This window comes from Epinephelus moara, chromosome 11 (assembly GCF_006386435.1).
Source record: "Epinephelus moara isolate mb chromosome 11, YSFRI_EMoa_1.0, whole genome shotgun sequence".
NCBI lineage: Eukaryota > Metazoa > Chordata > Actinopteri > Perciformes > Serranidae > Epinephelus > Epinephelus moara.
Window position 1 is genome coordinate 18,912,572 of NC_065516.1, and position 17,515 is coordinate 18,930,086.

General features: G+C 42.7%; 1 protein-coding gene across 7 annotated transcripts in view; it reads left to right on the plus strand.

The window, feature by feature from the left end:
• Positions 1-17,515, plus strand: part of atp8a2 (ATPase phospholipid transporting 8A2) — a 57,719-nt gene that overhangs the window by 31,680 nt on the left and 8,524 nt on the right. For 6 of the 7 annotated variants that reach the window (XM_050056130.1, XM_050056132.1, XM_050056131.1 and 3 more), the window contains 9 exons: positions 5,893-6,076; positions 8,208-8,318; positions 10,811-10,885; positions 11,264-11,386; positions 11,883-11,961; positions 12,070-12,131; positions 12,616-12,672; positions 15,436-15,543; positions 17,357-17,445. In XM_050056130.1, coding sequence (XP_049912087.1) covers positions 5,893-6,076; positions 8,208-8,318; positions 10,811-10,885; positions 11,264-11,386; positions 11,883-11,961; positions 12,070-12,131; positions 12,616-12,672; positions 15,436-15,543; positions 17,357-17,445 — 888 coding nt within the window. Of the gene's footprint in view, positions 1-5,892; positions 6,077-8,207; positions 8,319-10,810; positions 10,886-11,263; positions 11,387-11,882; positions 11,962-12,069; positions 12,132-12,615; positions 12,673-13,616; positions 15,157-15,435; positions 15,544-17,356; positions 17,446-17,515 lie in introns of those variants that run through there. The other variant, XM_050056136.1, reaches the window with a different exon arrangement.

Below are 17,515 nucleotides of genomic sequence, written 5' to 3' on the forward strand. Positions count from 1 at the left end.
AATAAAAAGGAAATGACAACTTGTCTTGGTCATCTATGATGACATTTCATCCTGTTGAAACATAGCATGGAAAAAGTCAACATTTTTTTCTTAATTAAAGGAGCATGAAAGGTAAAAGTCCCACAAAACACACATGGACCTAATATAAAAATGACAGTGTGGGCAAATTTGATGTCTTGTGACCATAAAACTGAAACAAATAGGTCTGCAAGAAGTCTAGACAAAGTCTGGAATTTTAATCCGTCAAAAGGTCGAGCATCCTGTATTAGAAAATCGTTTACAGATACACAGGATCATTGTGCTGTTGTGGGAAAACCCCTATGTACTAACAAAAAGAAGAGCTTGACTGCACGCAGAAATTTCAACGCTCCCGAAAGTATTCTTTAAACGCAGCTTTACTTTACAAGGTCTTGGTTAGGCAAACCCTTGTTTGTTAGCTGCTTTTATGAAGCCTCTGTTATCACATTACCAAGCTTTTGTTTTACTTAGACATGGCGTTTTGACCTCAAATGGTCTTTCTCAGGTGAATGTGAGGGTGTGATCTGTGATGACATGTCAGACATCATCTATGAAATTAATTCTGACGACAAACAAAACCTTGATAGAGTGTTCCTTAAACCCTTAAACTTCTTTAAGAACGTAAGCCAGTGTTCTGTGTGTGTGTGTGTGTGTGTGTGTGTGTGTGTGTGTGTGTGTGTACGCGCAGGCATGTATACCTGCATGCATGCGTGTTTGTAAAGGTTGTCGGTTGCCCACGGTCAGCTTATTAACAAGGATGATAAAAGCCTGTACCGCTGCACAGCAGGAGTAATGTAATACACTACGCTGCATGGAAATGTCAAAGCCATGACTCACTGACTGGTGGCACCCCGGGAATGGGCACCGACACACACACACACACACACACACACACACACACACAGACATTGCCGTTATACATTTCCATTCATACAAAGTGCACTCTGTTCATAGATTGTTTACTGCATGTTCCCTTTTTTGGTCATGTTCCACTCAGCACCAGCTGTGATGTTTAACAAAAGAGTTTCCACTCGTCTTTTGTGTGTGTGATCGTACTTGTGCGTGCATGCGCATGTGCGTTTGCAGCCAGGAGGGAAGTAATTGACTCTCCCTTGCATATCCAGGCCATATCCGGACTCAGGTCTCACAGGCCTTGCAAACAGCCTCCAGCTTCCTTTCCTCTATTCTCATTCCATCCTATTTTCTCCGTGTGTACATCTCATATCTCCCTCACTACCTTGGTTAGGGCTGGTTATCAGTCATCAATACATGATTAATACAGACAATTGAAAACATGTTAAATACAGAAAGTTGGTATCAAAAAATCATTACTGTAGTATCTTTACTGCCACAAAAGATACATGAGTGCACACAAAAAAAGCGAGTGCTCTCCTTGGTCGAATATTAAACATGAACATTAGTACATTTTTTTTTTTTTAATTCGCTATGATATTGAACAACAGAAAGATATTGTATTACTTATGGTTTGGTGCGGCTTCTGCAGTGATGCAGGTGCTGCGCCAGTCCGTCGTGGTGAAGAGGGAGCTGAGCCAGAAGGCAAAGCTTTCGATTTACTGGTCCATCTACGTCCCAACCCTCGCCTATGTTCATGAGCTCTGGGTAGTGACCGAAAGAATAAGATTGCGAATGAGATGGATTGGGGTGGCTGGGCTCAGCCTTAGAGATAGGGTGAGGAGCTCGGACATGCGGAGGGAGCTCGGAGCAGAACTGCTGCTCCTTCGTGTCAAAAGGGGTCAGTTGAGGTGGTTCGGGCATCTGATCAGGATGCCTCATGGACACCTCCCACTGGAAGTGTTTCGGGCAGGAGGAGCTGGAAAGCGTTGCTGGGGAGACCGATGTCTTGGGTGCTTTGCTCGGCCAGCTTCCCCCGCAACCTGGCCCCGGATAAGCGGATGAAAATTGTTGGATGAATGACTTGTTCCAATGGGTTGCAGACGACTTCTGGTCTGATTGCTGGTTACATGATTGGCCACCACAGCATGCCATCAGTTTGTGTTTCTCCAAAACTTGAATCTGTTTTAACTTTCCGTCGCAGGCCTCTGCTTGTTTTTTGTTTGTTTTTTGGGCACCCCTGCAGCCCCACCTCCTAAGCCTAGACACACTACCTGCATTCAAATAAATGGGAGGAGTTTATGGTGTGATGCAGCCTAAAGGTTAGGCAATACTTTGTGGAGTGCATCTGAAGATTTACCCATTGAGCAAAAACACTGTCTTTGAGATTTGCCCATTTAGAGCATGTCTTTATATGAGCGGTTAGTTCTTGTACAGCTGCTTGTGTTTAGACAATATTTAACATTTGAGAAATTTGGCTCCAAAAATGGTCTTGTAGAAGAAAAGTTTTTATTTATCAAAGTAAGAAATCAGTAAAAATATTGACTCTGGTAGATATTTGTATATTCTACTGTAGGTCAGTGGTTCCCAATCATTTTGGGCATGTGGACCCTTGATAAGCTTCAACCAAAGAGTTGCTCAGACTCTTTCATTTGAATAATTATAAGAGTCCTGATGAGATAAAACTATCCACAGCTCAGATAAACAAAGATTAGAGAAAAGTTACATATCACACTGCCTTGGGAGGTCCCAACCTGCATGTTGGGAACCACTGCTGTAGGTGATTTCTGTTTGTGTGTGTGCGTGTCTGTGTGTGTGTGTGTGTGTGTGTGTGTGTGTGTGTGTGTGTGTGTGTGTGTGTGTGTGTGTGTGTGTGTTTGTATGCATCCAGGGCACAATACTGTTAATAAGGTGCCTGTACACAATGAGCTTTGACTTTTAAGCACAGAGGTATCTGTGAGATAATATCTCACCTACTGTATGTGTGTGATGTTTCACAGTATTGGAATGTGTGCATGTGCGTGCGTGTGTGTGTATCTCACGGGCGGCAGAGTCGGGTGCACTCGTATGCATGGCTTCCTGACTTCACTGTGCGTCTGTTTATGGGAGGACTTAGCGGCTGCTTATTTTCTGCTCAGTTCCACCGTGAAGAGCACCGGGAGCCTTTCATCTCCCCAACGCCACTTTACACAATCCCAGACACTGTTAGCAGTGTTTAGAGGAAAGGTAGAGTGAGAGAGAGAGGGAGATAAAGAGAGATTTGTGGTCAGAGGCCAAGAGACGCACAGGCAGACACACTCGCACACACTTCAGACGCAGAATCGGGAAAAACAAAGAGCAGAGGTTGATCCCATCCTTCTGCAGTGACTACAGAGGCCAACGCTCTGAGGTTTTCCCCTGTGGTGTGTGGTGGGGTGGGGGGACAGGAGGTGTGTTTGTGAGTGTGTAAATGTGTGTGTTTTTGCACACGCCTATGTATGAATAGTAAGCAGACCACCCAGCTCTGTGATTTCAGCTTGACCGGGGCATGATCCTTCTTACATATTCATAGAAGATAGACCGTCTTTATGACCTGTGGGCTCCAGCCGGATGTGTGTGTGTGTGTGTGTGTGTGTGTGTGTGTGTGTGTGTGTTCATACATCTGCTCATAATTTCATTTTGTCATATCTTTACCAAGGCATCTTGCTGCATTCTGTCTGCATGTGATGGCTCATGCAGCTGCTCATAATTAGATTTTGTAATGACGAACATGGTGGGGATTTGATGCAAGACCTTAGAGTTAGCACTATGTGACACACACACACAGAAACAGTCATTGAGACAGGGACTCCTCCTCTTTCTAGGAACAGTTTGAAGTATTGTCTACATAATAGCCCAGTGTTGATACTCAAATAGCTATCACCTAATACATCACTGAGGCTCAGGTAATTACTATAATCAGGGAAATGTAATGTAAATATTTAATATCTGGATTTGGGCTAATCTCTAGTAATGCAGCCTATAGGCAAAGTGGCCGACTGTACCTTCAAATGAATGAATTTGTGCAGAATAAATACCAAATTTTATGTAAAACACACATAACCTGTTTGAAGTTACTGTAAAATGTTTTGTCTCGTACTACACAGTCCTGTGCTGTGGGAATTATAGCTTGCTTTGTTATAGAAGTTTAATCCCAGTGTCAGTTTTCTCCCATGTCTCCTCCTTTGTAGATGTTTTTGTTTTCAAAGCACAGGTTGAAGGTAGTCGGAACAAAACTCACTTAAGCTGTACGCATGTGAATGAAAGGCAGTAGGAATGCCTCCTCATGCAAAACATGTTTTCAAAGCAGAGATGACTGTACAAATAAAACGTTTATACTAATGCATGTGAGAACAGGATTGTATAAATGTCTTAGTAGCTCAGCAAAAAAGAAACCCTTCTTCTCTTGTCACTGCTTCACATAATGAACAATGTGATACAAAACCTCAAGAATAGCTACTAAATTGGACCTTGTGGTGCTGCTTCCAAGGTCACAGCCAATGAACTGTCAGTCAAATTCAAACAGATATTTGCTATGTAAAGATAAAGTGGAGTTATGGCGTCCTGTGCAGAGAATAAAGTCACGCTCCCTATGTGTGTGCTGAAATCCGAGCTTCTCTGTGGGTTGTTGTGGTAGCTGGTCCAGCCGCTTGTGTCTGGGACTGCATGTTTGTATCCTCATCGCTCATCGCTTTGCGCTGCGCTCATACAGTGGTAACCACTGATATCTGGACAGCGTTGTTGTGGAAGCATAGCACCCACCCTCTGGTTTGCGAATCTGCATTTTCTAGAATTGCGAAGGTGTGACCCGCCCCACTCTCCCTGATTGGCTAGTACTTGTTGCCTTTGGTTGGGTTGGTTGGGTTCAGGCAAGAGGAGTGTGATTTGTTAGAGTCAGGGTAAGCCAATCAGAGGCAGAGTTAGGCAGAGTAGGGTGCGTCATGCCTTTGCCATCCCAGGAAATGCAAATTTGTCTCTGGTTCACCCCTGGTTAACACCATTAGTTCTGTCAGCACTGTTGCCATTGTTTAGCGCTGCCCATGGAGTTGTTAGCTGTTAGTTGTTAGCCGCTGGCTCAGCCTCGTCCATGTCAAGACAACTCATACACTCTGAATTTCGCACAGAGGCCCTTTACAGTGCTCAGAAAGAATGGGAAATACAAAATTTTCATGACAACTGGGCAAACTCTTTTTGCTGGGAAAGGCCATGTGATATGATCAACAGCTCCAGTTCTTATGATTTTTTTTTCCAAAGCAGATGGTGGAAAAAATTAAGGACTGATGGGAAAAAACAATCTCCAAGCCAAACAGAAAACCAGTGCAGCGGAGGGCAGCGGTTTGAGCTTTTTCCTCATTTGTCCGCAGGTGTAACACATGGCACCATAAAATGAAAAAATACCCACAGTACTTCAGCAAATGCACCATAACACCTCGCTATCGTCTCTCAGTGGCCCTGAGGGAAACGTCTGTAATGGAGCCTCCCTGGGTCCTTCATTGTCACTGAAGAGACAGAACCGGTTATGGACAGGAGGATCAGTGATACAGGTCAAGAGGGTGGAGTACCAATGAAAGCTCCCTGAACACACACACACTCTGAGGTGTACTCAGATGTACAACACACACCGCTGTAAGCACACACACACACAGATATATAAACACATCAAACATGAGCTACCCAGAGTGTTATTAGCAGAACAGTGAATCATTGTTTCCTAATTCCTGGTGAAGAGCAGTTAACAGAGCCCTGCAGTGAGTGTGTGTTTCTGCCAGCCTCTCGTTCATCTTTCTTTTTCCCCTTTCAACTGTTTCCCACTGTTACTTTTTCAGGCTTTATTTTTTTTTCCTAGTTGTTGGCATCTTTGTTTTTCCCCTTCTAACTCCAAATGTATTTATTGTTTTCGTTATTTCTCGCTGTATTGTTTTATTTCCCCATTTTTAGTAAAGCTATTTACACTTTTAATATCAACCAACCATCTCTATCTTTCTCTTCTTCCTGTTTCTGCAGAGTGTCTCCATTGCAGAAGTCTGAAATTGTAGATATGGTGAAGAAACACGTGAAGGCCATCACGCTTGCGATAGGCGACGGCGCCAACGACGTGGGCATGATTCAGACGGCTCACGTTGGAGTGGGGATCAGTGGCAACGAGGGCATGCAGGCCACCAACTCCTCTGACTACTCCATAGCGCAGGTGGGCTGCAGACATAACACAGAGACATGCAGAAGACAGTCACTCATGCCTGGCCAGGGTCATACAGATATGTTACAGGCTTTATATGAACGTAGATAATGGATTCATGCTTGGTTGTCCACCCTGATCAAGTGTCTTAAGGCAAGACACTGAATCTATACCTGCTCCTGATCTTTGACCTCCCTGCAGGGCGACAACTGAAAGGAGAATTTACTCACAGGGGTCACTCAAGTATCGTGTTGTCAATAGAAACACACGACTCATCACAGGTGTTTAAATGCTTACATTAATGCAAGTCCACAATAAAATACATAGATTTTATATGCTCCTAGCAGCATGAGGAAGTCACCTTTTGCCTGTTTTAGTGTTGTTTCTTTTCAGGGGCAGTTTTATGCAAACTATTATAAATGGTAATTTTTTACAGCAAAAATGAATTTAATGTTAAAATTTAAACATGAATAACTTACATAGAGTAATATTTAAAAATATTAGATTATTAGATATTTTTACCCAAGGTTTCCTTATTGTTTAAGTAAATCCAACCAAGACAGTTCATAACAAGATTCCTGCAGATCCTTTAAATTCTTAAAAAGCATTTAATTCATAGATCTAAAAATAAGGCCTTAATTGGTATTACAGTGTCTAAATAAATCTTTCTAAAGTCCTAACAATGCTAAGATTTGAAAATAGGATTTTATGAATCTTTTTTTATGTTGCTTTTCAAAATATTTGGTAACATGTATTTTTCTTAAATAATTTACCAAATGCCTCTTGCACTAACATCATGCAGATAAGGATAGTGGAACCAAAAACACTCCAGGATGCTCAGAGCAGAGGATCCACTGTCCACTAGCCAGCTGTCATTGTGTCCTGGATGACAAATACATAAAATTTGGCTATTAAACCAAGATTTTGTGGCGTGGCTGAAACCGGCACAAGGCAACATCGAGCCTTCCTATGAGACTCAGTGTATTTTATGCAAAAGGTTTTTCAAACCTACAATGGGTTGTGTTCCTATTTTCCTTATGTTTTTAATGATACAATGACAATAAAAGACATCCTGGGATTAAGGCAAGAAACAAAATTGCCGACAAAACTCTGCATCAAATGACAAGTATTTCCAAGTTCTGTGTAATCCCCGTTGGTGCCACAAGAAAAAAAAGTTGTGTTTTATGTTACAGTAAATGCTTACGCAAAATTTGACCTAACCCTCTGTAACTGATGCCACTTCATATATAGATTTTTTTTTTTTTAATCTTTTGGCTATTTTAAAAATGGTCTTAAATTTCATTCCAAGTGGCATTAAAATGTCTTAAAAAGTCTTAAATCTAATTTGCCCTCAGCTGTAGGAACTGTCATAGCCTCCCATCAGGGCTGAAAAAGATTAGTGGATTATTTTATTTGTTGATTGACAGGAAATGACAGAAAATAAATTGCCAAACATTCTCTTGGTTCAGCGTCTTAAGTGTGAGGAATACTACTTTTCTCTTTTATAATTGTTAATTAAATATGAGGAAAAAAATAGGGAGTGTTGCACTGGGTTAAGGCACTAAGTAGTTAGTTATAAAAAAACCTTGGATGCATTTTTGGACTGCTGGAGCTGGCCAGTCGTTTCTATCTTTATGTTAATTAAATATCTTTGGATTTTGCATCGTTGGTTGGATAAAACAAGCTGTTTAAGGATGTCACTATGGCTCTAGGGAATTGTGATTTTCATCATTTCGACATTTTATAGTCTAAACCAATAATATATTCATTATAAATGAATAAATTAATCTAAAGTATTTGTTATTTGCAACCCTGCTTCCCATTAATCATCTGTTAGGCTCATAATGACAACTGAAGGTTCTCCTAATTACTGAGGAGCCTTGTCTTTGTGTCTCTATCTTGCACAAATGCATTCTGTCACTTTCACTGTTTGGCACGTTTATCTTGTAGCCTTTGGGCTTCTTGCACAGCTTATCTGTATCAGCGGGCCTCCTCTTGCCTCAACTTTCTTGTGTCCCTGTTACATTCTTAATGTTCTCTCCGTTCCCTTTAAATGTCAAATTTTCTTTGTAACTCTTTTTTTTCTTCTAATTATGGTAACACATCTCTCACTCTCTCTCCTTTCTCTTGTCCTGGTTGGTAGTTCTCCTATCTAGAGAAGCTGCTATTGGTCCACGGGGCATGGAGCTACAACCGTGTCACCAAGTGCATCCTGTACTGTTTCTATAAGAATGTGGTCCTCTACATTATAGAGGTAGGAGCTTCACCACCACACCCTCTCTGTTTTACACACACACACGCAGTCACATTAACAGAGACGTTCTGCAGCTGTTTGTCGACACGGCTGACAGTGATGGACGAGGTGCCCTTCTGGTGTCTGCTTTCTGTCTCTTTCGCACACACACATACACACACATGCACAGAAAAAATGTGTGTTTAGATCAGCAGTGGCGAGACCTTGGCTCCAAGGGTCGACAGCTTTGTGCGTCTATATGTATGTGTGTGTGTGTGTGTGTGTGTGTGTGTGTGTGACATGAAGGCACACACCGTTGCCCTGGCCTGCCTGTTATGAAGGGTATTTGTCAGCTGTGCTCCACCCCCTCCTCGCCCCTCTGTCTCACATTAAGGATGCCAGCAGGTGCCGGTCCTCATGGGAGCCTACTGTCCTGCTCACACCACCACTCTGTGCCCATGTCTGTGTGTGTGTGCGTGTGTGTGTGTGTATCTGTGTGTTTCCATGATTATCTCACATGATTGGCTCCCTGCAGGGCGCTCTAGGCCAAAGGTTAGAGACTGTCTCTGTCCACTTAGTGGAGACAGAATAAGGGGGATGGGTGTTGGTGTGTGTGAGTGTGTGTGTTTTTGTGTATCTGACCTCACCCCTAGGCTGTATGCTTCACTGTATGCCCCAGGAATGCCACAATTCCCACTAGCGGCCCCAAACATTTTCTGTATCTGCCCTCAGATCAGCCTGAGAGCCAGTCCAGTCTGTGTGTGACTGTGTGTGTGCGCATGTTTGTGCGTGCGTGTGTGTGTCTGTGTGTGTGAAGGCGTTAACGAAGGTTTCCCCTGGGCCAGAGTCATATTTAGACACTGTGTTTTCAGTAAATTAGCTTCTATAAAATCAGAAAGTGGTTTCAGAGCCAGCCACGACCTGTGTGAGGAATGCAGTAAAAACTTCCTGCCAGACGAGTTAATGGAGCTACAGGAAGTGCAACTACCATACAAGCATATATTATATTTTATTTTACATAAAATCAATATAGCATTGCCTGATGAATCATTATGCTTTGGAATAATTACTGTAAACAAATGGGACCACAGTCCCTTTTGCCTCTTACATCAGTGGTATTGTTTGTTGTTTCTCAAAATCATTTAAAAAACCTCCACTTTCTGTCTTTATTTGTTTCTTTTCTTCAGTGTGTTAACTAAAGAGGTTAAAATGCTGAAAACCAGTTTTCTGTTTGCCGTTTTATTCCTTTTCTTTTCTTTTTCATGTTTCCCCTGTTTAAGAAGGTACAAACATTGAAACCTTACAACAAAAAATACAAACAGTATAAACAGCTTAAGACAACTGTCACACACAACAGAAGAGTGCGCACAAAATCCAGTTATGACAGTTTGGACTTGAATTCAACTACAGAAATCACTCATTGTGAGGTCATTTGAAGAAGAAGAAAATTAGAAGAATAGTGATTTTAAAAAAAACTATCTGACCCATCATACAGTCTTATGTCTTGTAAACTATGATAGACCCTCATTCACATATCTGAATCTTACCTGATAAAGATTTATCAACTGGAATGTCATAACTAAAATGAAAAGCCTTAAACTTTTAAAGGATCCTTCTCACCCAGACAGCAACCTTGTTAATATCCTTCCTCTTCACAAAACATTAAGTAGCATGCCCATTTTCAACCAGCTCTGTGTCTCTGCGGGGCGGGGAGTGTGTACAGATATACGCTGTTAAGGGGCCTCAGTGCCGCAAGCTCATGGAGCTCCCTACTGGTCAGCCAGCTGTGTTTTGTGTCATTAGGCGAATTTGTGCTGCCGGCACAGGGGCCACCTTAACACCGTCCATTTGTACACACTCCCCAGACCATGATGACACAGACCTGGTTGAAAATCTGCAAAGTATCCCTTTAGGACCACAATATCCAGCTATCAAAACAACACATATCCTGAAGCTGTCTGCCTTCTTAATGTTACCAACTCAGCACAGAACACCACTTTGCAGGTTAAATAATTGTGCAGTAGGGTGGATTTTTAATGCACTTAAAGCACTTTATCTAGTGGGTCGTTTGATGCTGTTTATTTCCCTATTGGTGCTAGTGGTGCTCTTATGTGTTTGATTTTATTTGACCAATTGGTTTTATGCTTTTATGGGTGTAGACATTACAAATCTTTTTATTTTTTTTTTATTTTAATGTATTATGTGCTCTATGAGTAAGTGGCTTTACTATTTTTGTTTAAGTGAGACACTTAAGTTAAGACACATTCTAATCAATCATGTTGATATGGCAATAAAGTATTGAACGTTTGGTTTTCTATTGGTTTTCTCTACCACTATAAAGAACAAAATGTTCTAATGAAGTTATTTGATTGTGCATTCATATAATTTTGTAAACAGATGCACACATTTGGCCATCTTTCCCTGCTGTTTCCACTATCAGTACCTCCCTAAGGCAGATTTACCCTCCACTATTGTCCCTCTCATCCCCTCTCATCCCTCTCTTTGTGTCCCAGCTCTGGTTCGCCTTTGTGAATGGGTTCTCTGGTCAGATCCTCTTTGAGCGCTGGTGTATAGGCCTCTACAACGTGGTGAGTATCCGCCCCCGCACCCTCTCAAACTGTCTCTTTTCCATTTCTACACTCTCTCACCGGCTCCTTGTTTTACTAAGTTCACGTTAAGTGCTGTCTCTCACTCTTAACCTATCTCACAATCACTCTCACGTTGTCTCCTTATCACTGCTCTTTCTGAATGCCAGAAATGTTTGTATGTGTGTGAGAGGTTTTTACCTCTGTGTGTGCTTAGGTCTGACTGCAGATACCTTCAGGCACATTATGGAATTTCTCCTAATGCTGCTGCTGATACGAACACTGAATGTCCAACTAGTTGAAGTGTGTGTTTATATGTATACACACAGATCTGTCCTCATGTGTTTTAATGGCTGTATATGTGTCTTGTGTGTGATGCAGATATTTACTGCACTGCCTCCGTTCACTCTGGGGATATTTGACCGGCCATGCAGCCAGCAGAACATGCTGCGTTTCCCACAGCTTTACCGAATCACCCAGAATGCCGAGGGCTTCAACACTAAGGTACACACACACACACACACACACACACACACATTTGCAGTCCGCATGTGCTGCGTCTTCAGTCAAAGCTAAACACTCTGCATTCGACTTGTCATTCCTTGTGGCTTGTCTGTGGGATTGACGAGTGATGCCTGCTGTTTGTTTGGGACGCCAGCGAGTAAACAAGAGTGGCAGGGAGACCGGGACGTTTCCACGGCAACCCCTAATGAGATTCATAGGGCCAGAATAAGGAAGTCTTTCATTTTAGAGGGTACACCAGCAACCTAACCTACTGTATGTGTGGGAGTGTGTGTTAATGTGTGCAAGTGTACAGTACAGGAGGGCACTTTTGATGGCAAGGACACAGTGGAAGTTGTGTGTTACTGTGAGGAATTGCTGTTTTTGTATGTTTTTATGTGTGCGGGGGAATATATGTGCTTTGGCATTAGTCTTCACTGACTTGTTTCCCACTCTTTTCTCCCCCTTCTCTCTCTTTCTGTCTCTCTCTGTACTTCAGGTGTTTTGGGGTCACTGTATCAATGCACTGATTCATTCAATTATTCTCTTTTGGTTTCCGCTCAAAATGTTAGAGCATGGTAAGTGACATGCCTGAGTAACTCATCTACATTCTCATAATTATGGCTGGTAACACTTTGTCATGAGGCATCTCTGTGTGTGTGTGTGTGTGTGTGTGTTGCATACAGACTCTCCGTTCAGTGACGGTCAGGGAAATGACTACCTGTTTGTTGGAAACATGGTGTACACAGTAAGCATCTTAGTTGTACTTTCTTTTTGTTTATGTTCTGTTTGTGTCTATTAGCATTGCTGATTTGTGCTTTTTTTTTGCATATGCACAGTATTTGTGTACACACCAGCACTGCGCTGTTTCCTCAGAGCCGTTTCAAGTCTCAAGTCAATCTCGACTTGTCTAGCCAGTCTGTCTCCCCTCCACAGTCATCCATCTCCTCTCTCTGTTCACCTCTCCATCTCACACTCTCGCTATCATTTTACTCCCCACAGTCTCATGTGAATGTCAGTGGTGTTTATTTGTTGTGTTGTGTGTGTGTGTAGTCTACAGGGGGCTGTGGGAGTCCCGAGTATTTTAACAGACATTGCTGAGTTCACTATTAATGTTTATTATCTCCACAGTCGCCAGCAAACTAATCCTGCTTCTCTGTTTTTTTATTTGCCCTCCTTCTACTCTGTGTGTGTGTGTGTGTGTGTGTGTGTGTGTGTGTGTGTGTGTGTAGTATGTGGTAGTTACAGTATGTCTGAAAGCTGGAATGGAGACCACCGCTTGGACCAGGGTAAGAACATTAACACACTCTATTACGCCACACCACATGTGCTGTGTTTTACTCAGCCGTTGATAAATAAAGAGGAGGAGGGGGCCCACTCTGTGAGGATTTCATATAACCTGAAGTCTAAATGCTTCATATTCAGGATAGACATGGGAAAAGATGTGGTGCACCTTGATCTTGTGGTGAAGGTTTGGGGTTTCTTAAACAGCAGTTGCTTACACCAACCCGCCAGCTCATTTGTGGTGGCGATTTTTTTCCATTGCTCCTGTTCAATATTTCAAAGTTATCCACTTTCAAAAAAAAGCTCTGAAAATGTCAGAACGTTAATAACTTCCTAAATATTTAAGTCAGTCAAATTTACTGTTGAATATGCCTTGACAGATGGAACTTGCAAGGATCGCATAGAGGTTGTTACTGCTCAGCAAAGGAGAAAAACAGACAAGAAAACATCTGTTAGATGAAGAGTAAATACAGAAACATAAGAGCGAAACAGATTTAATTTAACCGTTAACTTAGAGCCCAGATGTCCTCATTCCTCTCAAAGAATGTCCTTTTCAAGTCATGAGAAATATATTTTTACACTCGTCTGTATGGCAACTGTCAGGAGTTGAAATAGAGACTACTGATGTAAATGTCAGGGCACACTGCCAGCTCTACTTTCTTTGGACCGGTTACTCACTTATAAGCATCAAGAATATGAACACCACAATGTCATAGTAGCTTAAATATTGACAGATCCACTATTAATTAAAAAAAATGGAAGCTACTTTTTTTTTAACTTAATTTTTTATTAGTTTTTACAAAAATAAAAAAGGCAGACAAAAACCAATAAGAGACAAAACCAACAACAGGCAGGGACATCATAGGAAAATAAGAAGAAGCAAGGCTATACAGCAGTGCCACTGACAACAGATCTTCCATGTCCATAATCGTCATGATCGTCTCTCAAGGTCCTCATGATCCCCAACTTTGACCCTGCTTCAGGGAGGGAGAAATCTTCAGTCATCCATGAGCCACGATCCATCCTACATGTCCCAACACCAAGGAGGACAAAATGAAATTCACCAAACAAATTAGATCACTTCAAAGTCAAATAAGGTTTCCATTTTTCTAATATTGTTCACATTTTTAGTGGCATGTCTCAGGGAAAGTCAGTTGTTCTATAACATAAATTTCCTTAACTATTTCTGTCCAGAGGCTGTTGGAGACTCTTTATTCAACCATTTTCTTGTTATTGCCTTTTTAGAACCTGCTAGTAGTATTTGTAATAAATATCCGTCCTGCTTTGATCGTCCAGGTGGCACATTTCCCAAATACATTTCACTAAAGTTAACATCCAGCTCTAAACACGTTATTAATCTGATCTCTCTCTAACCACATTTAGCCAGTAAAAGGAAATTTTAAGCTGAAAATGACCAGCAGGAAGCTACTATTTAAAAAATGATTATGCAGCACTTGCCCTCATGTCCTAATTTCCCTTCTTACCTGTAGTGCTACTTAACAATCTAGATTGTTTTTGTGTGAGTTGCCTACTGTTGGAGATATCGGCCGTGGAGATGTCTGCCTTTGTTCGAATATAGTGGAAGTAGATGGCACTCAGCCTGTTGTGTTCAAAGCACCAAAAAAGGGAAGCGTACACCTACTGCGAGCTCACCTAGCACCACTGATCTAGCTAAAGTTGCAGCTCAGCCGAGGACGCCATTAAGGTCAATTTCTTGTACTGTTATGAGCTTGAGCCTCTCGGCCATGATTAGATGCATGCTTCCCTCTGCGTGGTGTAGTTCAGTGGACAGAAAATAGTTCCTACATGAAACTGCTCACAACAAGGTCTGTGGATTATCTTGAGTAACTGGGTCAGGATTTCTGGAAAGAGACCACCACAAGCCAAATGCCATCTCGTTCCATTATATTAGAGAGAAGGCAGACATCTCAACGGCTGATATCTCCAACACTTGGCAACTCACACCAAAGCAATCTAGACTGATTAATAGCACTACAAGTAAGAGGCAAAATATGTATTTTGGATTAAGGGGTGAATTGTCCTTTTAAGCATGGAATCCCATGGAGAAATGGCAGCTTTATCAGTGATATCACTAATCAGGACCACACAACTTTAGCTCTTGCAACTAGTTAGAAATTATCTGTCATGTGTTCCAGACCAGCAACAGGCAGAGTGGGTTAAAAGTGCTGACACCAGCCTCACACTAGTAATGTCGGCATGTTTGAAAATGCTGCTGTTTACTCTCAAAATATACCAGATAGTAGATATATGCCAGATGTCAGATGACCGCAGTGTATACAGGAAAAACCTGAGCAGCTGTACACAAACTTTACCTCAGTAAAATTAAAATAAATAGTTAACAAAATGATGTTTTAAACAAGGAAGTTCAGTAGTCAGCAGAGATGGATGTAGCAGTAGCTCGGGCCGTGATGGTGACATGACTTTTGGCTCCTTTCTGCTGTTGGAGAGAGAGAGAGATTGGCAGGATGTACGGAAGGGCGCTGACACTTTTGTCCGCTCAGCTGTCCACACAACAGCCTGGCAGTAATGAAGCAGGGTCCCACTGGAATTCACACAGTGTCCCCTTTCAGCGGATCACAGAGAACAGGACCAAGATATGGGAACGAGTAAGGGAAAGGTTGTGTATATTCGGATGAGCTGTATGTAAACTATTTGACCTCATGCTGTCTTTCTTCCCCATCTCTTAATCTCCATCCTCTCCTACACTCCCTCCCATTGGCTCATTTTTTGATTTCTTTTTGTCTCAGTTTTCCCATTTGGCGGTGTGGGGAAGCATGGCGCTCTGGATGGTCTTCTTCGGTGTCTACTCTGCCATCTGGCCCACCATCCCCATCGCTCCTGACATGCTGGGCCAGGCAAGTTCCTCTCCGTAAACATTCAATTCACTAACAGGGGGTGAATGGGGTTAAAATAGTCCCTCCCTCTACATCTCTTTTCTGCAATTTCCATCACCTGTCCCTCCCTTGTTCTTGGTAGCCAATACATGGCGCCTATAAGACTCACCTCTTGGGTGTTCCACGTCGGCACTGCTGGAGCCCCAGGGGAGATTTATGCCTAGCCAGCCCCTCTCACCAGGCTTCCTGCACCTGCTGCGTGTCACCCGAGCCCCCCGTTTTTTACTGCCCTCTGTGAAGGTGTTGACTCAAGAGGGTGGGCTGCTGCTGCTGCTGGTGATGAGGATCCAGTGGGGGTGAGGAGAGTGGACATGGGGACCCCTTGATTGAGAGACTCATTTTTAGAGTTTAGGGATCAGGCGGGGGTGAGGTGAGGTGCCCCACTGAGTGGGTAAAGAGTCTTGGGAGGGGAAGGCAATAGGGCCGTCTAAACTCCCCACAGCCCATTAATTCAATTTGTGTCAGAAATCAGGAATGCGGTCAAATATCTCTGCAGCTGCTCAGTCTAACTGAGGAATGGTCAGAGACACTCAGCCACCAGCCCCCAACCCTCCATCGTCCCCCCCTAACTACCCTATTACCTCTCTTATTTCCCCTGCTCCTGCTATCTATATTTCCATCTGTCCACGGGGGACAGGGGATGGAAAAGAGCTGTGTATTTCTGCTCAGAATAACTGTGTGGGTACGTTTGTGCATGTGAGAATTAATGCGCCATGTGTGTCCAGCTATGTGTGATTTGTGTTGATTGTAAAGCAACGGAGACCAACAGTCTGTTTCTATGGATATAACAAAGCAGAGAAAATCATTTAGCATTCCTCCATCCTCAGAGTGTAAAAAGACCATGTGATATAGTGTGTGTCCAGTTGTGCTGTAAAAACGAACTGTGTGGAGGTGTTTGTCGCGCACAGAAAGATATGTGTGAGTCCAATTGGATCGTCTGTGACTTGGTTGTGATTCCAGCTGCTGCCGAGGATATTTCCTAATGGTTGTCCGACTCATTTTTCCAGTTTCCTCTCCCTCTGGGAAACAAATTGTCTCTACATCTCTGGATCTAAACACAGGAAACGCATGATATGGGCAATAAAGTAGAATTTCAGGGCGTTATGGCGCATAAAGTGTTTGTGACTGTTGACTTAAACGTTAACGCCTAGAGACAAAGACTTGTGAAACACCACAGAGCTCTTGCAGATAACTAAAGGGAGATATTGGGTAATAAAGGGAAAATGGAGGGATTTGCAGTAACAGGCGAGGACAAGCAACAGAGGATAAAGTCACTAATAATGGAAGGGAGTTGTGAAAGACTAAGATTGGGGGGGACCACAGGAGAAAGAGATGTGTAGGAGTAGGAGGCATGGAGACAGACAGACAGACAAATCAAGACAGCGGTTAGATGCATGATTAATCTCAAGAGACAGACTCAGGAGGAGGGTCAAAGGTCGATGAGGCAGTTTGCAGCTGGACCGCAGAGACAGGTAGGGGGGATCTGTGGTTAGTCACTAGCATTTTTACCTTTTAGCATCATGGAAGCATTGTATTTCAGCGCTGGGAATACTGTGTTAACTCCAGTTTGTGGTGTAGATATTGGGTGTGAGAGAGCTGTTAAATATGTTTGGCCACCTCTGATGTGAATGGCATTCAATGTGCTTTGTCCCACATTGCTCTTTGCCTTTTCCACACGTGTTTCTCTGCACTCGCTGCAGAGAAAAATGACTTAATACTCAATTTGAATTAATATACGAGCGAAATAAATGGAGCCTGTGTGTTGTCATTGCAGGCTGGCAAGGTGATGCAGTGCTGGCACTTCTGGCTGGGCCTGGTCCTGGTGCCTACTGCGTGTTTACTCAAAGACTTCGCTTGGACCGCGTAAGTAGAACACATTTAATATAAATACATGGGAAATCCATACAGAGACTATTTAACTTTACAGAGGCGT